The sequence below is a fragment of the Pterocles gutturalis genome, unplaced genomic scaffold (assembly GCF_000699245.1).
Source record: "Pterocles gutturalis isolate BGI_N339 unplaced genomic scaffold, ASM69924v1 scaffold38087, whole genome shotgun sequence".
Taxonomy (NCBI): domain Eukaryota; kingdom Metazoa; phylum Chordata; class Aves; order Pterocliformes; family Pteroclidae; genus Pterocles; species Pterocles gutturalis.
The window spans coordinates 1-22,912 of record NW_010109082.1 but is presented as its reverse complement, the minus strand read 5'-3'; the positions used below and the strand labels follow the sequence as shown (position 1 = coordinate 22,912).

The 22,912-nt window shown below is 37.8% G+C and overlaps 1 protein-coding gene across 1 annotated transcript in view; it reads right to left on the bottom strand.

Moving 5' to 3' along the window:
* Positions 1-21,888, bottom strand: part of LOC104461326 (sarcoplasmic/endoplasmic reticulum calcium ATPase 2-like) — a 44,865-nt gene extending 22,977 nt beyond the window's left edge. The window contains 5 exon segments of the mRNA XM_010072868.1: positions 2-21; positions 10,439-10,577; positions 13,559-13,663; positions 21,701-21,783; positions 21,876-21,888. Of these exon segments, the coding sequence (XP_010071170.1) occupies positions 2-21; positions 10,439-10,526 (108 nt within the window). The 5' untranslated portion in view covers positions 10,527-10,577; positions 13,559-13,663; positions 21,701-21,783; positions 21,876-21,888.
* Positions 21,889-22,912: the final 1,024 nt, after the last annotated feature.

The window sequence follows — 22,912 nt, the reverse complement described above, 5'->3', positions numbered from 1 at the left end:
CAGCAGGAACCTTGTCTCCAACTACAAAGAAATTAACAAGACAAAGTTAGAATTTTGTTAGTTGAGACATTTCTAACCAAGCATACTATTACCTCTATCAGCCAGGAAAATGATTTTCCAGTAACTGTTCAGATGACTAAGACTACTAACAGCTTATTAATGCTTTTGTGGTTTGCAAGTTCCTCAAAGAAAGAAGCTGCACATCACTGGATTGTTTTTCTAATTACATGATTACCGCTTGAAAGCAAAGGGAAAACATCCTCAAGAGGAAGATATCAATTTCAGAACACATATTTATAAATAACCAAAACTGTAGTAAGGTGAATCAAGTTTCCTTTCCAGAACAACTGGCCCTGGAAAGTCTCCTGCTTGTTTTCTCTATGGCCAAAGTCAGTCCGCTGCTCTCCAAAGTTCAGAATGTCACCCCCATTTATTTATTTAGAAATTACAAGAACTTGTATTTCCCTTTACTTTGGCACCAATTGAGAATGATGTGCTTCTGCAGATCTGCTCTATTAATCTTACACTTTCAATACTGCCAGATGTTTCAGAGCTGGAGTTAGTCTCAGATCATACACTAGCTTTATTTTTTTCCAGTAATGGTTAAAAAAAAAGCAACTCGCAAGCAAACAAACAAAGTGTTTGAGACACCAAGGCAGCAGACGACACAAGAAGTTAACAGCACACTCCTAAAGACAGCAGAGTAATGAAGGCAGCTGCCAGAGCTGTGTGGCCAGTTTAGCTCCAGCATCTGTCATCCCAGAATTCATTCTGCCACCTTCCTACTTTCTCTTATTTAGCTTTTCCTAGTTTTTACAAAAAGAACTAAAGCTCTGCCATTTTGTGAATATGTCAAATAAATGGCTTCATGCAAATTAACTTACTAAAGCGTATTAATGAGAGACATTTCTGACTCACACGGAGGGGTTTCTACATTCTGCGTGTCAATATTGACAACGAATGCAGATAAAAAATTGCTAACGCAATTACAAAATAATGCAAGAAAACAAAGGAAGAAAGAATAACTAGCAATAAAGAGCTGATCTTCTCAGTAGATGGACTGTGTCCCTGCAGTAAAATTAAAACAAGCTGCAATTCCTGCAGGAACTGCTTATGCTACTAACAGCAATACTGCACGTTAACAAATAACGCCATGAAAACCTCTGCAGTGGGGTGACAGCCGCTCACACAGGAAAACCACGGAACAAAATGCTGAAGAGGAGAATTAAGTGCTACTTTAAATGTTAAGTAAACTTGCACCACATGACTTTCTGTAAGGTCAAAGAAACCCCAACTATTAAAATGAGCAAAAGATTGCGTAGTGTCACTTGTAGACTTAGACATGTGTTTTCATAAGCATATGTATATGGATCAAAGAAATACTCACAAATTCCCTTTTTGTATCATTACAACATGTGAAAACTAATTTAAGCCACAATGTCCTTGAGCAGCAAGAGAAAATAGCATTAGACAAATGGTGACCTAGGCCAAAAATGGCAAAACTATTCAATATGCTCTCCCTGGTGTCGCGAGGAGGTTTCTATGCAGACATGTAGTAGCAGCTGGTTTTCAGATATCGCTGAACAACAGGCTAATACCTCGGTGCAATGTGGTACAACGCCTGTCATTCTGCATAAATATTTTCAAAGTCCCTAAAGCAGCTGGAAAACTACAGCCAACTCAAATGCACCACCACATTTGACAACACTGTTAAAGGTTTAATCACTCCATAACACACAAAAAAAAGTTGTTAAAAAAATCATCTTAAAACATTCGAGTAACTGGATAGAACATATGGCAAAGTTCACAAGTAATTTTCCAACCTACTACACTTCTGAAGAGCTCTAAGTTGTTCAAACTCAAATACAATATTCACAAGATGTAAAGCACTAGGAGAGACCCCTGCTCTAGCAGACCATTGATATTTGAGCATCAGTATTTCCATGAAAACTGCTACTATCATCATCAATTGCCTGAATCACCAGAACTGAAGTATTACATTTAAATATGATATTGCAGCTTTCTAAGTTTCTCTCAACAATTTAAGAGAAGGCACATTATTCACTCACCCTCTCCGTCTGAGAAGACTGTAATAAAATATTCAAGGCATTTCCAATAGGCAGGAAAGCTGTGCATCAGGGTCAATTACAGAACTATTTTTAAGCAGCTCTTTGCAAAGTAACAGCTATGACATTAAGTCATTTATAGTCTTGAATATACTTTCATGAGCATAACTGAAACTGAATATAGAGAGGAAATCATCCTATGATAGATAGGAACTCACAGGAAATCTTCAGTGAGCAGTCTAGTGCAGATCTCATCTACAAGTAGAAAGCTTTTTTACAGATACTTTAACACAGGAAAAAAATCGGGGGTTTTTTGCTGCTTTTCGGGGGGCTTTTCTAATTCAATTACACTTTGGTCCAACAAACCAGTAGAAGTATTACCCAAGCCTTGACATACAAGAAATTAGAAGGTGAACATTTGCACTGTTCAATACGAAGCTGCTACAGTCCTCATCCATTCTTTTCACCAAAGTTTTTAATCCTAAACAGTCACTTGATTTCTACAACAGCTCCGAAGAAATCAAATAAGCGGCTTTCAAAGCTGCCCAGATACATGTTCTTAAAGCATAGGCATCTATTTAAAAAACAGCCTGGCCTCTGTAAAGGGGAAGAAAAAAAATCCTTTTTATTTAACTGCGCATGAGTCTATACTGAAGCGGAATATTTACAGTTTCTACTCCTTGATACAAACCGGAGTGGCATTTAGTTGCAATTTGAATTTAAAGTTTAAATAATTTTAAACAAGCCATGTATGTTCACTGAAAATACAGACAACATCTGAAAACACTGGGTTCTTCAGCTACCTATAACCAACTAGCAATGGTATTTTACTGAGATTCCCACCAATTATACCTAACACTCTAGCCTTTCTTCCCAAGTTGATAGCTCCCCACATTTGATCTTACTTCTGAAGTATACTAGTTTGTTCTTTCTGCTCTGAGATATTTTTATAGGCCGATCATGTCTATAATAAACATTTAACGTCGGAATTCTGTCAGAATATGGTTTGAGACACTCACAGGAAGACCTCCACAGCTGAAATGCACTATTAGTATGCTACGGGCTAGATCAGTCTGTAGTTTAAACAGCCCTAGAAGACGGGCAGAAGTGATGGGGCACATGTTCTATGAACAATGAAGCTAGAGGGAAAACAAACTATTAAAGCTGTGTGGATTTCAGTCCCTGTTATATTTTCAGCTACATCTGGGTATCAACAAAGAACTTCAGACTGTAACAGGATTGTATTTAACTTCCAAGTCTCAAATTATATTCTAGATCTTCTGATCAAAATTGTTGGTGACTAAAATACTAACCTTACCCCCAAAAGCCACTATGATATACAAGAGTCCTCAAAACAAAACTACTACTTTAAATGTGTACTTTGAACACTGCTATCAGCTGTGTTACCCGCCCCGATCCCTCCCACAACTGAAGACTTGCTAAGAGGAGGTTTACAGACAGGTACATGACAAAAAGTGAAAAGCGTTACTTCCTTTATGTAAATATAAGTGTTACAAGAACAATTAATCTTCTTAGCAAAGAAAGCGATCTGTTTGCAAAAAGCCCATTTAAGTATCCCAGTAAGTGAAAGCAATTTCTCCTGTAGAAGTCAGAATGGTTCTTCGTATGCAACATGTACGGAACACTTTCTTATTTGTGTTTATAATTAACCAGAGCTAGTGTCAGACTATGTATCTGCTATCAGTGGGTTGGGGCTGGAACTGGACTCGTGCAATACAGATTACCAGGACAGCTCTAAACTATTCCGCCACCGTTGTTCAAGTCTGTAACCTTTTTTAAGGCAAGTTCTGAAGAACTGGGATACTATTTCAACATATGGTTGAACAATTCCGGAACACAAAGAACAGTTCCTGAAGAGTGAGTGAAAACATCGCCAAAACAACTTCCAGACAGCATCAAATGGAGAGGACAAAAGAAAAAACAAAGGATAAAATTGCATCTTTTTCCCCTTTTAAGGGGAAATAGATTAAGGTTCACTGTTGACACATTTAATGTATTTTGACTTTTAAGACACTGTGGTCTTTCTCCTGCTTTATTAAGATGCTCTAATTTCACCAGGCTAGGATAGAAATACTATCAAATTCAGCAGATACAACTTACCACATCGCTGATTCAAAATACACCATGCAAGATTTTTTACCATCAAAAGGAAGAAGTATTAATTATTTTGCCAAAAAAACATTTAAGTGTTAGCAACTATTTTCTTTAATGGTTTCAACATAATATATTATTATGGATGCAGTTATTTAAACCACTTTTCCTAATGAGATCTTCAGCATCTTAAAGAGTCAGTTATTTCAAAGCCCCGTCTCTTGCCCAAAAATAAGTGTTTTATCCTTTAAATTAGAAGGCACACCATTGTGTGAATATTTACTAGTGAACTGAGGCAACTGAAACTTCCTACATGAAGTATGGGTATCACCATAAGCTTTAAGAATTGAAATGAGTGGTCTTAAAATAACACATACGGGATGCTACATACTTTGATCAAGCAGAATTGAGTATTGTTTCTGCTGAGGGACAGTAATATTTAAAACTTGCACCTGAACAGAATGGACTGCTTCTATTTGGAAGTATAGCTGTTGCAGCACAATTGGTTTTTATATTAAACTTCCTTAAAATGAGCTCAGCTTAGCTCCTCTTCCCTCCTTGCATGCATACAACCCAGTCTTCCTATTGTGTTTGATTTCCTTAGACCATTAGAAACCTAATTTTTCTTCCGTAACAACAGGTTTTAAATATTTAACACTTCCTGTACAGGGTATAATAAAACGCTACCAAAAATCAGCAGCTCTACAAAACAGGAAGATTAAGTCCATCTATGCTTTCATACAAAGCCAAAAGTGTCCAATTGTCAAAATTAGAAGGGTGACTACGAAATATATTTTAAGTCTGAGTTTTCAGTCCAAACCAGTAGGCCATTTTTTTTTTTCCTAACAAGACAAAGATTATAACAGCACTGGTCCGTTCAGTTTCAAACACACTAGTAAAATAGCATTTTCCTTAGACTGAAGAAACGCTTGCTTCACCAGGGCGATATGGTATTAACACAACATTATCTTGATGTTCAAGCACTTTGCTCAGTACTATTTGTGCTTATAATAAAACCCCACTGCAGTATCGGTTCTAATCAGAGTACAGAATATCAGATATGTTCTGAATTCAAACAATTAAAACAGAATTAGTTTTACTATTTTTACTTAACAGTTTGGCAACTCTGGAGGAAAATGCTACAAGAACTGGGAAAAAAATTGGAGATGTGTTTTGAAAGTTTTCAAATGTGTGTTGAAAGTGACATAACTTTAGGCTGTGCCCTGACTTGAACCTCACATAACTCCAAACTTCAGTGGAGTAAGGAATGGAGTTTGGACTGTGTCTGGTTATCTCAAAGCTGCCTCTGATGTGTTAAGAGTTTGACAGCCAAAATGCTCACTGAAGCTCACAGATTTACGGGCTACTTGTCCGTGTATTTACTAACCATTGATCTTGCTTCCATGTTTTTCTGGTTCAAAGCAGTACTTTATGGAAAAAACCAAAATACGTGCTTAATCTTCAAAAACGAAACCTGACAATTAGCACTAGGTAAGGAAAAAAAACCCAAACCACCCTGCAGTCAACTTTTTTCCGTATCAAGAGATGCTCTCAGCAGTATGCTTTTAGGACAGCCTCCAGGAGGTCACCATTCTGGACTTCAGTCTTACTCCATCCTTTTCTTTTTTTTTCCAATCTCAATACCTTTCCAAAAAATAAACCTGGACCTGAGTCTGAAAAATCACTTCTAGTTATTAGAAATGTAACATGGGCACAAGGACTCAGATGTTTTGGATTAAGATCTGCAACATCAATGTTTGTTCCTTATACTATCAGGGAGAACCTGTAGCTCTTCATAACCACACTGGAGGTCAACATAATCTACCTCAAGAATCTTCCTTCCCAATATTCTTCATCCCAAAATTTCTCTCTCCTTAATTATAAGGTATCTGTGCTTTAGAAAGAGTCTTAAAGCACTCTGCAGTTAGAATGAAAAGTCTCAGAAAGTAGTTCTTGCATGCTTTCTGCCAGGTATAAACTTAAAATGAAGTCTTCTGGAATACACATTAATTTAATAAGCAAGCGCTTCTGGGAACTGTGTATTTAAGCTCTAGAATACCTACAGCTATAATAACCATCATTCAGCACTTCAGGGAAAAGAGGAACTACTCTGAGTTTGGTCACTTAAAAATTGCAACTAATGAGGGTTCATTTACTAAATCACAGAAAGTCAGATATGCTGTATTTAAAATAGAACATTTTAGACAGGCAAATACAATGGAAGTGAACAAAGCTCATTTCTGTTTCCAAATTTATTTAAAAATAAATCATTTGCAACCAGTTTATCCCGATTTGTCAGGCTGGACTTCATACAAAACTTCAAAGAACTAAGGCCATGCTGTTTGAAATTTCTCTTTAAAATGCTATGTTAAAAGAGGCAAACAAAAACTCAACTAACACAAAGGACATCTTTGATCTATTAAGATGGTCAGTAGTTACAAATGTAGAGTGCATCCCCTAATAAACTTAACCTTTATAGCAGCGCGATAATCCATTTTAAGACAGGCAAACTGAAAAGCCATTTGAGGACAGGATCTGGATTTTTTTCAGTTCATCAATTCTAAGAAACAAACAGTGTAGCTTAGTAACCTTATACACGACAGTTTTGAGAACTATGCCCACCAGAGGTCTGCAAGCGAATTTAAGGCATATATCCCAAACCTGTAACCCCAACTTCACCCCAAAGAGCTCCTCTTGATTGTACAGTAATTTCTCCACCATCTCTACTTAAGCAGACATGGAAGAAAGTCTTCCTAACATATACAGTTAAGAAATTCACATCTGCACAGTCTCTGAGGAAACATAGACTACAGTACCTGCTAGTACCTCTGCAAAATTTTAGCATAGCATTTATGTTGGATTTGTTAGCTACTAGGCATAAGGACCAGTAATTGCTCATCAAGTGTTCTGCAGCGTCTGTACGTACACTGATCCCCAAGAGACACAAGACAGTATGTTACCTACCACCTGAGAGATAAACTAATTCAGGTTACTCCATATTTACTGCAATAAATAACAACAGCAGACACCACAGACCTACAGTTTCCCCCTATTACTTCAAGTCAAATAAACCAGCATCCATTTTCTCTGTTGATAGATCAATTGAAGAAAATATCCTCCAGGAGCTTTATTTTAGAAGGACATGAGGTGGACTGAATAGTCTACATAACGAACATAGTCAAACTCTACAAATAGCCTAAGGAGCCAGAATAAAAAGTAATAGTATAAGCTATTATTGCGCTGTGTTTGAGTTATGCTAAGCCAACCAGGTTATCTTTAATGGGTTCAAAACTCTGAAAATACCAAATGATGCTGGAAATGCTTCAATGCTACTTATTCTCAGGGAAGTCTAGCAACATAGAGAGGCAAATATATTCCCCCACTTTCCCCAAACTGCAATACCAGTACAGCTCCTTCAAATTTACAAAGCTTCTACAGCATTAAACACAACTCTTTTGTAATGGAAGACCTGTGGAAAGTTGTTCAAAATTAGATATCAGCATAAAGGAGAAACGTATCACCTGGTTATTTATGCTACTCGGTTGAAAGATATTTGCCTGGACACACAAATGTCATTGGCACTTTGCCTAGAATTCCATAACCAGATATGTATCCTAGTATGAAGTGCTCTGTCACTTCCCTACATGGTCATCTTTTTGCAAACACCATGTCAAAGGCCATCGCAGTACTCTTACACTTGAGGCACAGGCATGCACACAGTCTCTCTCACCTCCGGGTCTTGACACTAACGCTGGTACATAGTGTATTGCTCTTCTCTACTTGCTCGGTAGCTTTTCTGAGTCTGATTACAATTAAAATTTCATCATTGTCTATCTACAAGGTAGAATTTATTTAGTGTCAGAGTTTGTATTACACTAAAGCACTTATTTCTGTATTAAACATCCACATGACTTACGCTTAGTTACCTTCACTTGCAGCTGCAGTTGATTATATTTGCCAATAAAAGAAAAATATGATGAGTGTTGAAGACTGGATTGAGACTGTTCGACCCACCAGTTTCAGAGTATTTTAACCAGCACGAACTTCTACAGTCAGTCAGCAAGCTAGACCACCTATCTTAAAGGACAGTCATAAAAGTTGGATAGTTTTTGTTTTGTCTGCATGAGCATATTAGTTTGTAAGTTTGTCCTTCTAAAAAAAAAAATCAGTTCCACACATGTTGGTCTATCAAACACTGTTCTACAAGCAGATTTTAAAAGAATGCAATAGTAACTCTGTGAAAAATAGGATACCACGTTTGTTCAAGACAGCCTAATGTTATGGGTATACTAGTCAGAGATTTATTTCCAAGTAGTTTCTTTCCTCCAGACTCAGGCCTTGAGATGTCTCAAGGCACAAGTAATTGATTTTATTGATACTGACAATATACAGCAACATAAGTAAAAGCCCACACATCCCCCAGATGTTTCACACACAACATTAGCTTTGTCTTTTTCTGTAAGATGAAAATGCAATCTCTACTTTTTCCAAAATAGCAAAGAATCAAGCAGAAAATTTTCTGTGCTCTAGACACCTGGCAGAACAGCCAAATCCAGCTTTTTTTCCTTGGTGAGATAGCCAAAACCCATACAGAATACACAGTCATCAACTTGCAATTCTACCCATACTGCTTTAAAGTACCAAAAAACACAACCCCAATTTATTCCCATGATATACACTGCTTCCAAAACTACCATTCTATTGCTGACATTTAGAAACAGGATAAAGACTTGGAGTAGCAATCTACTGTAGAATCTGTAATTTATACAGTTCTGTTTGCCTCAAAAGGATGCAGAAAACCTCAGCTGCTTAAACAAAACCTCATGCATAACTCAGATTCAACTGTACAGTGCAGTAATAGTGAGTCAAAACAGTAAGTGAGAAGATATCATAATTCACCCTTTATTTCAGCTATCAGCACTTGATATTTGTACTTGTTCTTCACTAACAGATGCTAAAAGGAAACTAGCTTCAGGCTCCATGAGAGTCACACTGGCTCTGAATTACCCCAGCCAGGGCTGCTGTAGCTGAATCATCCTGTGCACAGAATGCAGGCTTGAGACAGGGCTCAGCGAGTGTTAAAATTTTCTCAAGGAATAAAAGCTGGGCAGACAGCCAACACCAACTTCATTTTGAGTGCATACTCTCTCTGCCTGCTAATTAAAATACGGGGATAGTCAAGTTTAAGGATATATATTTATCTCCTCTTGAGACAGCCACCACTGTCAGCAAAGTGGCACTGGGAAACAAAAAGTCTGATGTACACCCTCAGTTGTTCCCAAAGGAACAATCACTCAGTTAACAGTTGATAATGACCCACAAAATACCAGTATGCAATCACTCCTGACACTTAAGAACCACCCAGTTTTATCTGGGAAGGAATATTAAAGTCACTGACAAGTCTGGCTTAAAGAAGAAGTTATTGGTGCAGTATTATCACCAAAATGAAGGAGGTTTACATATAAGTATATGATACTTCTATTTTTTGCACTCCTCCCAAATAAAGATGAACCTTTTAGAGCAAACCTAAGTTATGAGAAAGCCTGATGCAAAATTCCAATCTTTTAAAGACAAGACCTGATACTTCAGATGCTTACACCAGAGAAATAGGAAGCTCTGCTTTGTATAGTTATTTCTCTATTCACGGTCTCCTGTACAGTAATAGGCAATAAAAACAATGAAGAATTATGAAAGATGAGAAAACAATGTTGTCACATGCCAGACATACTAGCTAGGAAGGAAGACATTTGTAATGAGAAGTTGAAAGTCACTGCTACTACAAGTGCAAGAGTTGGAAAAAACCTTCAGATGAAATTAGGTTTCCTTAGATAAAGAACAGTGTGACTAAAAGAAATATAAATATCTGCATTCCAGAACCTAAGGAAACTGAACACATTTAAAAGGAAGGAAAGAGTATTTTGTGATAAAAACCAGACAAGTTACAACACGCTCTGAAAGCAGACTTTAAAAAATAAAACTTTAGACTCTTGTCAAGTGTTAAAACCTGTAGTCTAATTAAGATGCTTTGCTTTTAGACCTACCAATTAAACCAAGTGGTAATTTGAAAAACAATCCCCTCAGTGCAAATGCACATTTAAGGTAATTACAGATGAACAGAAGCAAGACTGTTCTTAAGCAAAGCATATACTTAGGTGTCTTTGAAAACTCCCCCCAGGGCCTCAAATCATTAAGAAAAGGTCCCCACAACAATTTTACAATAATATGCTAATACATGTATATACTACATAAAGGAGCCTTACCTGCCACTTCTACAATATCACCCGGGACAATGTCTCTTGCTTTAATCCTCTGTACACTTTTTCGGTCTTGTCGATATACTTTGCCCATTTCTGGTTCATATTCTTTAAGAGCTTCGATAGCATTTTCAGCATTTCTTTCCTAAAAAGACAGCAAAAATGTGTAATTTTAAAAGCCCTCAAGGAAAAATACGTATGTCAGATCTGATTTTTCAAATACATTATCATATGAACACTACTGACTCAGCTCAACTACATTTATTCATACAGAAAATTATATGACCCCTCCCCTTATGCTGACTGGAAATCATTACAACATAATTCAGGTATTAAGAACTATTTAGAATCCAGAAGTTGTCTATTCAAACTCCACAGCATTTCCCATCAAGAATATCCACTGTGCCTTGCTACAGGGAGGCCACACAAAAGAGTTCTACGTAACACATAGAAAAAGCACTAAGCAGAATTAAGATTCATGGATAGAGTCTTGTCTCAGCTGTACCTTACCAGCCAGAGCAGCTTGGGCTCAGACTGGAGAGAACTAGCACCACTGAATTGCACTTGCTGAAAGAAATCAAGGGTTACAACAGAGCTCAAACGGTGTATTCAACTTCATTTCAGCAAATCAAATCCCACTAAAGTGAAATTAAAGCATACAGACTGGAAACTTCCCCACAGTCTCTAACAGTTTACAAACCTAGATGAATCCCACACACAACCACCTTTTTACTTCCACTAACACCAGCACAATAGCTTCCCTATCTCAAGTGCAGTTCTCTCAGCTAAGCACTACCAGAGATCGTTATCAACATTGTGATGCCACCTATATAAAGGACAACATAAGAAGCCAACAGCTTATCAGTACTCCTTCTCTAACTCTTGGAGAAGTAACTTATTTTCCATTTTCCAGGCTACCGACAAGTACAAACGTCACATAGTCCTGATGATTACAGATAATGGCAATGGTGCACGGTTTTTAGAACATCTGTGCTTCAAATATGTACCTGCCTTTCCAGATAATAAAAACGTCCTCCTTCATGTGTCAAAGCAGAAACCTAATCTTCAAAAATTCAAAGGCTGAGGTACTGGGTATTTCTACATATCAATGCAGCTGAAAACCAGCACTACCAAAGCTACCTTGAAGGACTAACGTTTACATGGCACAGCTCCATGCCAGACCGTGCAGAGATACCAGCATAGACCCATAAAGATGTAATTAATACTAGCTTCATATTCCACCAGGTAAATTAATTCAGCTTCTCAGCACAATAATGCTGATATTGCTTTTGTGTGGATTAACTAAGAGTTAACTTTAGGCAAAACCTTAAAGGTACAAAAGAAAGTTCCACAAATGGAAGGTTAGTAAAATGGAACTTTTCCTACAAAAAAGGAGAAACAAGAAAGAATTAAACATGATTCAGCTAGGACAGCCAGCTCAGTGTGTTATACTCAATCCTTTTGTTCCCAGTTTGCTTGAAGTTAGTAGTTAGACTATCTTGTCAACCACTGAACTACAAGCAGATGGCACTTGGGGAAAAGGGCAAGTGAGAGGAAGGGTTGAGGAGCGCAGAGCTACAGCAATGTGACTCAGGTGCTCAGATCCGGTACCTGTAGAAACAGATACATTTATGGGTGGAGACTATGTACTGTGACTTATTTTCCATGCTCATTAAAACAAGGGAATGAGTCATAAATTGTACAGCAATTCTGTTTCACAATTAAGTTTACTGCATGTAGAGAGAGATACATATATAGGTGTTCTTTGCACACTATATGTCTGAAAAATTATTTCCTACAACAGGGCATACAACTACACAAGAAAATCCCCAAACTCTACAGATAGCTTTACTTTACATTTCATACTTACTCCATACAGAATTCTAACTCAAAGTTTCAAGTTAAAGATTAATTCTTGCACAATTGCTTTATGAAGATCTGAACAGAGAATGACACTGAAGAGGGTAGTGCTGTCATCCCTTGATTGACATTACCTCTTGCCCCTATACCAGCCCCAGCACTTCTACAGCAAGCTGAGTACTGCTAAAAATTGAATTTTTCGAGGGTTAGTCTTCAGCCAGCTTACTTGGGCTAGCACAAAGCAGAGTGCAAGAATCTACATGAATTCCAATTAATATAACTTCTGGTGCTTTCCAGTATGTAGGGTCCTCTCCAACATGTTTGACCCTGTTAATAGGGCTTCTCCTCTTAATTTCTGGTGTTATTTTGGGCAGTTTTGCCCTTTTTTCCCCAGGCACAAACCCTAAGTTGCTAAGTAGCAAGTAATTATGTCACATTAACACCACCTCTTAAAAAAACCTAACACAAACACAAAACCAATGTTACAAAGAACTTGAATTACCCTAAAAGTACTAGAATACTTTTTATCTGCAGAAAAACAATTCTAATAACACATTGCCTGTCTGAAGTTATCAAATTAGTAAAATAAAGTTATACGAACAATCTTGTTTTGACATCTCAAAAAGCATTAGAATATGTTAATGATGTTGCTGCTGATATGGATTTATAAAAAGCCATCACAGCTGATAACGTAGGAAAAATTTCATGGTATTTGGATGTTTTCAGAAGAAACTTCTGCATTCTGACAGACATGCAGTCTTTAGATGTACGCTTGACAGGTACTATAGTAATTAAATAGGAAGAATTAATACTGTATTAAACGCATTAATAAATGTACTAAAACATAGCATTTGTCTCAACAGGAAACAGACAAGAAAGTAGGTTACAAGTGTTCCATCCTTTGTTCTTTAGTTGGGACAAAATCCCTTTTTTTGCAAGCCAATCCAATTGTTTGCTTCTTAGCTTCACAGCATTTAATTCCTGAATTCAGGCCTTCATTCTGGACTGCCCAGTTCATGCATTCACCAGTGTGTGGCCTAACACACTGACGGGCACTTTGCCTTTTTGGCAATACTTCCGAAGCTTTCATTTTACCTTTAAGTCAACACTTTCTGTCCAGAAGTTTTATGGTATGTTGACTCTCAGGAATCTAAAGTTATAAACACATATTACTTGCATTGTATGAAGTACCTCTACACAGTCGTTCCTCTCAAACAAAAAAAGACAGACCATTTGTGATTTGATGTTGTAAAAATATCTGCATACCTGCCACACTCCCACAATTGCATTGGCTACTAATATAAGTAAGATTACAAAAGGCTCTACAAATGCTGTGATTGTTTCTTCACCTTCTTCAAACCAGGCCAGGACCTGTAAGAGAGAAACAATGAATTAAATTACTGATGTACACAGACACCTCGCAAAATTAAGACCCAGTTAAGTTTCAGCTTGAGGTTCAACTACTTAGACTTGAACAATTTTTGAAACCCCTCATCCTTCCAAGGTGCAGTTTTGTAGTTCACGAATGAGTTGGCAACAGGCAACGGAAAAGGAGAAAATCTTTACTGAAGTATTACAAAGGTCATTTCCAAGGCTGCTCTTCTTTTAAAGGAGCATGCAATTTATTTGGGAAATCCATTGCTACTTTTGTTTCACAAATGAAAGGAGAAGTTGTGACAACAGCTACAGCAGTTAACAGTTTCAAAAAATGTTTCATTACTGTCTAAAACAGGTTGCAGGCAAATCGGACTGATTACTTACAACTCTAAAGCTGTCCCAGGATCTGGATTTTAACCAAGTTAATTGTTCTTTACCAATAACTCAGGCACGCAAATTAAAACAGCTTTACAAGTTTTCAGTGAGTATATATGAAAAATAAGCATCTACTCATTTAATTACCAGTACTATCTTATTGAAGCATCTAAGTGAATTGTATAGTTACACCTGAAGGTGAATTCTGACCTGAGTAGCTGATAAAACTCAAATTAAAACTGGATTTTTAGAAGTCAACTTGACAACTTGACAACTTGAATAAAAAGCTCCACATAATTTTTTTTTAATTAATTTGCTTTAGAATTACACGCTAGTTTTAGGCTTCTGCCATTCATGTGACTTGAATGGGTAGATGTCAGGGCCTCTGGGGAGTTCTGCATTTGCAGAGGAAAAGTCAAGCTAACATGACTAGAGAGGAAGAACTTTTTCGTCAACATGTTGAGCAACAGGAAGCCTGGAAAGTGACAGTAAATAGGAACAACGTGTTGAGATAATTAGGGCTGGTAGTCAGGCAACAGCACTCTGAATCACTAGAAGACTGCAGTGTGCAAACCGTTACTAAAGCAAGCGCCATACTTCCACCAACATGCTGCTCAGAGCTATTGCTCAATTGTGAAACACTCCAGGATGTTAAAAGGAAGGAGCAGCAGCATGAAAGCCTCAAGCAGAAAACAGACTGCCAAGCAAATGCAATGCAACAACAAATTTTATTACAAAAGGATAAACTTGTAAGATCCAGGTTATGATTAATAAGACTGAAACATTCCAACTGGCAACAGAACATTTTGAGGGTCTGTGTAACGCCTCTGGAGAACAGCGCCAGTTAGGATCTCTTGCGCGCTCTACATCTCAGTACTTCTTCCCTCCTCCCACACCACTAATCTCCAATCCCCAGTAACAACTTCTTGCACTTGACCTGCTGGAACAGCCATGCAGCCGACATTGCAGCCTTCACTCCATGCATTACCCCTTGTATCGTGGACAGTGTTTACTCCACACCAGCACTGTGGCCTCCAGTGGAGCTACAGAAATGGCTAATGATCTATTCCCATTTTCTTAGTGTATACAAGTTCACACATTGCCAGCAGACAAAGTGCTCAGTATTGTTTCATCCCCTCCTTTCTTTCCTGGAGTTCTGTAAAGCCCATTTGGCTTCCAACAAAGCAAGTAAATTCAATCATTTTGTCATGTTCTTAAGAGAACAGGCACCTACAAGGTTAACTGGAATAAAACATCTGCTTTACACAATATTAAGGCACAATCTTTTCAGAATGAAGACTACACGTATTGTAAAATAAAACTGAGAAAGCCTGCAACTTTAAGAGGTAAGGAAAGGAGCTACAAGGACAGCAAGATCCAAGTGTGTCAAGGAGAACCAAAGTGAAGTGTTCAAGGGCTCTTTTCTTTCAATAAGCCATTATTTTGAAAAGAGCAGATGAACTCAGAGAACCTAACAATACAGATCTGATGTTTTAGATCTCCACTGTTCAGTTTTTTGGCAAAGTTATCAATCTGTGACCAGATTAAAATGAAGCATCCAGTTAATCCTGGAAGTCAGCACCACACATTTCTCCCCCAAAATGTTTCCACACAATTACCAAGTGTAGAACATCTAAGCTCTAGTTCTAGAACATTTTAGTAGATATAGACAATATAAATAACAGAATACATCGTGAGTTCTTGGTTTTGCTCTAGCAGACTACAGCTATATTAACACTTGTGATACACAACACATATTGCTGTAACACATCAGGTTTATTATTTGATAGTAGCCTGAAGTAAAAACAAAAACACAATAAAAAAACAAAGAGAAAGCAGAACAAGGAATACAAATATTTAACTAGGTGCTTTTAGTAACAACAGACCCTATGCTGAAGCCTGGTAGAGACTAGGCAATTCCTGTCCATGGCATTGAGTCCCTGTCAAAAAGTTTCCATTCGCACACTGTTAAGACCCGGGAGAGGTTTACAATGAGAGATCTTTTCTCTGACTACTGCTCAAAAGGGCCCCACCATATTTCAGCCCTAATCACTTTAAGACTCGCATGCAGAACAGCTTAATTTCCAGGTCATCGATCTCCAATGTATTGTTCAGGCAGTGCGGTCAATAAGTAAAGTCACCATGTATTTAAGAAGCTTAAAGAGCGGGGGGGGGGAAGATAATTGCTCAAGAGAAATGCAAGTCTGAAAACATAACGGAAATTAATAGCAAGACATAAAAGTCCTGTATCAAGCACTGACATAAGCAGCCTAAAGGGCAACTTTCATTCAGCATGTTTGCTTGAGGGCTGCTAGAGCTATGGCTTGCAAAAGTCTATTTTAATCAAAGCCTAATGGGGTGGATCTGCAGGACACAAAGCCAAAAGAATACAGTATGACAGGCAAATAGTACTTAGTTTTCATCGTTGTTTGTAAAAAGGGGGCAGAGGTACAATGCAGAAGTCAGGCAGCAATGGAACAACTACTGATGAAAACAGCTAGAAGAACAGAAATGTCCTTCCAGCTTTCTGCATTTCTACACGTTGTCTCTGTATTGTCAGATAAGTTAGGGAGGCAAGTTGTCTCAGGCGACTATTCATCATTAAGTAACAAAACCAGAGTTAGAGTAAAGAATGGAAGTGTCAGGATAGAATTCTGTTGCCCAGCAGGCTGTACCTGCTTACCACTAACAGAGGAAAAGCAAACAGTTTGTTGTCAGTAACCTAACAAGGTTTTTTTGTTTGTTTTTCATTTTGACAATGGAAACTTAGAAGCAAGCTGGGAGAGTAAGACCTCATCTTATCAAAAAGAAGCCCTGGACTCATTAAAGAAAGTCGTGTAAAACTATAGACTGCTTTTAAGACAGCTTTCTTCTCACAGGATGCTGTGAATTAAGATTTAGTGTATTTTGGGCAGAGTACTAACTCCTGCTCAGGAAACTCTTAGTGAATTTTCTTTTCAATACAAATTAGCTTAAAATTAAGAAGAGGCAAACTATTTTAGTAGTCCTGATACTTGTTCCATATCAATTACACTGAACACCAGGAAATACTAAAGAAAAGCCTCCCAATCTTAGCTCCATTATTCAGTAGAGATTTTTTTTTTCATTTTCTAGGCAAGGAAAAGGGGAAAAAAAAATACCCTGACCACAAATATAAGTACAAAATTAGGAATTTTACTGGGTTAGCAGAGTCTTAGCACTCATCAGATATGCTACTCCATATTTCTGAAAATAAACACATTCCTGTGATTAGTGCAGCAATAAGGAAAAAAATAAAGATACATAGCACCCACAGTTTAATTTCTACAAAATAAAATGGAATCACAATTACTTCTCACAGTTTTACCACCTCTGCCCATCAGCTGGTATCTCAGCTCTGCTGTTGAGTAATTTGAGTTTAGCTAAAGCATGCCAGTGTAATGTACTACAGCAATCCTTCTCTTGTGCCACATGCTCACTGCTACTGACTTTAACAGGTAGGTCTTGGGGTGATTTCAGGGCAAAGCCTGCAACATCTTTACTGGCACATCTTACCTCCTCCAAGAGCAGCTTTGCTTACCTTTTAACACAGATTAGGTTCTACTCATGTAATTTACAGGCTATAATCACCTCTGGACTAAATCACAATACATTGTTTTAATCTAAACATGGATATCTGCTATTAGAAAACATTCCCAGAACATTCGCTCCTAAGTCATCTTAGGAATCAAAGAAATAATGAGGGGGGTAGGAATGCTTTTAGGATGCTGTATTAATACTTAAGTTTTTGGTAGAGTTTAGTCTATGCTGCATCTTGTAGAAGACTGTAAGTGTAACAAAGATAAGATCACATGTTTAAGCACACATCACTGGTTAAAGCATATATGCTTTACCAAAGCATTATTTTACATCAGATGCACAGTTAACACCTTGCAACTTGTCATTTATACAGCAAAGAAAGCTGTTCTTTTATGTAAATACATATGAGTACATGCTACACAAGTAGCAAGAATTCAAAGCCATAGTTCATGGAAAATTAAACACACTCTTGTGTGCACCTAAAAAGTCAGGCTATGAAGGCCCTTGAACTGCCAAGATACACTCTATAGATTTATTTCTGCATAGGCCTCACCGATTCAACAAAACACCAAGACAAGGTCCAAGCCTAGACATAAATCCATTTATTCACCATCAGAAATTATTTATATTGTTTCTCTTCAAAAGGCATACTTAAGGCCAATAAAAATACTGAATTAGCAACAGTGTAAGAATTGAGTCTGTTACTAACTAGGCACATCTGTAACAGCAGTTCCAACCTGGAATGTAGGACACAGTATCCACAGCCAACAGGCAGCATATGACCCCTACAATCAGCGAGGGTGACACAGATTCAGCTGTTAGTCTGATTTATTTTACTAACACATACCTGACAGGGGGTGTGGGAGTAGAGGACACAAAAGGCACTTTGAACACAGAAGTTTCTATTGTATGTAAGGGGGTGTTCCTGCACAAAAATCTAATGCAGATCTCAGGGTTAAAGAGGGCTGTTTCTGTGCAGTCAGTCACAATAGTTAGAATCTAATATGATTTATGATCACAATGCAATTACCAGAAAAGGTTCCATGACACAAAACAATCTCTGTACCTCAAGATCCTCTCTTTCATACCTGAATCTTCAACATGTTTTTAAATTGACCACGTACAGCTGGTAAAGAACATTGCTACATTCACTGCCCTAACAGCACCTATGCCTTTCCTGAAAGCACACATAGATCAGCTGCCACCAGCACAAAGAACATACTCCACTTGATCATCAGAAAAACAAAATTCAAATTAGAGTAAGTTTTCAGTGACACTAAAAAAAAAAACTTTAAAAAAATTAAGTCAGTGCTATATATAGTCACACCCAATTCCAACACTCAGCCCCCCCACTAGAACTCAAAAGACTCGAGGGCTTTTGGGGTAATTTGTTCTGAAGTCTTTGGTAAGCCACCTTTTCCCATCCCTTGTCATTCAAAGGAAACTAATTATTTGAGCATCTTGTTGAAAATTCCCTTTGGGACATCCAACAGGGCTAGAAGTCTTCAGCTGAAAGTTATTTCAAACAGTAGCTGTTATCCAACCTTACTTCTGTTGGTACGCTATACAATGACCTACTTTCTACTCAAGTGCTACAGTTTACAGTCTACCAAACAATAAATCATAGTAAAAAAGTCACAAAGGGAGAATCAGCACTTCACAAAGTTCCACAGTATGATTCTGTGGAATTTGACACTGTCCCCAAGAAAGCCAGAAGTCTTGACTCATTCAAGAGCAGCTCTCAATAGTATTACTCAACATCCAACACCAACGTAAATTTAACTGACTCCATTTTAAGTCTGATTATCCATTTCAAGATCTCTAAGGTACTGGGAGCTTGGCATGCCTTGCAACAGCACAAATGGAAAAAATGAATTTCTAAGGCTTGTAAAAGATAGCACAATAAACACACTGAAGTTAAGCTCTACCATTAAGTCATTCTATTGCAAGAATGACTTAGCATAATTTGTAATCTCAGCATTACGTACAACTCCAGTTTTTAATGTAATATTTTCAAGCGTTCTCATGGAACAGTTACTGTCCACAAGCTTAACACAGCCATGTACTCTGATATTCAAACATTTTCGTGAACACCTGAATTTAGGTGATGTTACTTATATCCAGTTTTTCCAGCAGTACAGTCTTGATATCAACAGTTCTACAGCTAGTACAAAAGTCTCTAATATGCTTTTATCAAGAAAAAATGTTAAAAACCTAAGAAAAAAAGACAACAGATTGACATCTTCTCAACAGGGAAAAAGCCAGGAGCAGACAAAGGGGAAGTTCCTTTAAAGTACCAAAATTTTAATAGATCTACATTTTTCTTTTACATTTAATTAAAAAGAGAAAATCTTTAATATTAACATAAATTTATGGTGAGTATCCACAACTCCTAAATAGGAGACAAAAGGCAGAGCAGTAGCCCAAGGTCATACACTGTGTCAGTTGCACAGAAGCAGAGAACCCAGATCTATCCCACACTCCATTAGACAACAGTCTCCTCTTAATTAGATAGGAAAATTAAGCATACTGAAAAAAGAAACTGAATCTAGCTACTAATCAAGTTTTCAAAGAGGGTTTGTCAGTGTATGTTGTATGACCTCTGTCAGTCTGGCATCATACTTACTCAAATTCAGCAATGAAAGCTTAAAGTTTGGTGAAATTGATTTTTCACTTACTTGTTATAATAACAATAAATAATATACCTTGGCATGAAAGGCTAATAAATTTCTGTACTGTAATTTATTTCATGAGATGAGAGAAACACTGCTGACTTTTCAGGAACAAAAATACATCCTCTTCTTGCCCTCTGGGAGGGGAAAATGGGAAATAAGAGAGAAAAAAAGCTTCTGAATGACTGCTTTATTCAGTTTTCTATAGCCAGCCTGATTTCCTCCCCAGGAAACAGAAGAGTGAGTAAAGCACATCTGTCTCCATGGCCAAGATCAATGCCACCAACCCTTGCTCACCTGGTAACGGTATATGCATACCAAAAGCCAAAGCACTTTGAAAGGTGACCGCATGGGGACAGGTGAAGCCTCTCTTGGTGGAATATCAGCAGCACAGTCATATACAGTCATTTACTGCAGCAGCCACAACAGGGCAACCCTTCCCTCATCAAACACAGCAGCTTCAGAGTATATTCTCCTCTGCCCATCCTAATTACTTTGCCCTTAGCTAAAGAGTCACCACAGTTTACACTCCCCCAAGGAGCTGCAGCAATTCATTTTTTTTAAGTAGTTAATTACAACTCCAGGGCAAAGTCTACTACAAATTTTTACTTCTACCTAAACAATTTAATATTCTGCACACTTTTGTTTCTGTTGTCCGGCTCCCCGAGACCTAGAGCCTTCATCTTTCTTCTACACTTAGCCTTTGCTCAGTTTTCCAGTTTTTCAGCAAACACATACCCTTTATACATTATGTAAAATGACTGCATAAACATGCTTTTAAAAAAAAAAAAATTAAAATGTTCTTGTCCTTTTAATCCTGTATGCAAAGCAAGATGTCCATTTAATGACTAGACTATCCAAAGGTCAGTTACCAAATTTGGTCAGCAATGGTGCCATCACTGCCGTCATCATTCTTGTCACTGTCAAAAGCAACAACTGTCACCTTGCTATTATCAGGAAGGGAAGGCAACTGGAATATTCACCATGTAGATTCTATTTACAGTCTGCATTGCATCCAAAAATGTCTTCCAATGATTATACATTGAGCTTGATAACGATTAACTCAAAGGCAAGAAGAATGTCCAGTTAAACACTTACTCAAGGTTAGTTTTCAAAGCCAACAAAAGCATTGGGAAATCCCACCTCAAATAAGCAAACCGGGTTGAATGAGAAGCACTTTTTAATATATTTGTCTAGTGTAGTTACATACTTAGGACTCATGCAATGAAAGATTCCCTGAAGTTTTGCTTTCTAGCCTACAAAAACCTCTTCACAAGGCAACTGATTTAAGAGAGAGCCATTTACTTTGCATCTTATACTTGTACCTTTTGAGAAGGAATAACTTCAGTATTGACAGTTCCTATACATTGGTACATATGTCATTCTGTGATACAGAAGCCTATGAAATAAAAGGATTCATACTTACAAAAGATATGCAAGCTGCCAGCAATAAAATTCTAACTAGTAAGTCTTCAAATTGTTCAATCACAAGCTCCAGTAAGGTTTTTCCTGCAATATGTAACAAAGCCATTTAGTTATGCACATTTTAAAACAATTATGAATTATGAACAAGAATTAACAGATTTCATGAACATGCTTACCTTCCTCAGCCGGCAACTCTGTCAGTGGAAGATTTTTCCAGGAAGCATGTCAACGAAAAAAATCATTGAAAAAGCACGTTAGAGCATTATAAGGCATCCACCAGATATCGCTCCTGAATTGTTGGATTTGACAGACATACTGAAAGCTCCATTAAGGTGGCTCTTTTCATTAGAGCATCTGAATAGGCCTGATAGTTCTGCATTTCAAGACACATACAGGTTAGCCGGAATGTGCTAAGGGTTATAATTCAGCCAAGTCATCACTCCAGCCAGCGGTGGGACTTCTGCTGTTGCTGCACACAAAGGATCAAAGGCTCAAAATGCTTTTCAAACGCTTTCTGACAAAGGTTTTCCTCCACGTTCACTTAAAAAAAAACCCAAACCACGAAACTCAGTTCAAAATACTTCAAATTCTTTCCTCCATTTTAAGGACATTTCCTTATTTCTGCTCTCCCTTTAGCTAGATTTAGTAGTTCAAGAGGCACAAAAGCAATGTTAAAGCTAAAAGAAACCCACCACCATGTAATCTCATAGCTTTTCATTTTTACACAACGGCATGGGAGTTCAAAAGGGACTAGGAAGGCCAAGCAACAAGGATTAAAAAAAAAAAGAAACAGCTTATCGGCTGAATTCTGTGCCCCGGCTCGAAAGAAGAATGTAAAATAAGGGACAGAAAGGCACCGAAAAGCAGGGGAAAAATGAAGGTCAAGACGAAGAAGAAAAAAAATAAAACCTCACAGCGCTTCATTTCAGAATGGAATATTTCCCACCGTTAAGGTGAAAAGGAAACGGAGGTGACATCCTCCTCCCCAAAGCAGCCCCGGGAGCTCGGGGTATGAAAGAAACCCACGAGGTGGAGTTCAAGTCAGCCATCTTCTCTCCCTCCCTCCTATTCCGGGTCCTGGAAGAGATGCCGGCTTTGCAAATAACACACACCACAGGCCTTCAAACAGGGCCCCGAGACGGATGAGGGAAAAAAACCAGAAAGGGGTGAAAGAGGGAGAGGAGAGAGGGGGAGAAAAAACCCCGCGGAGTGT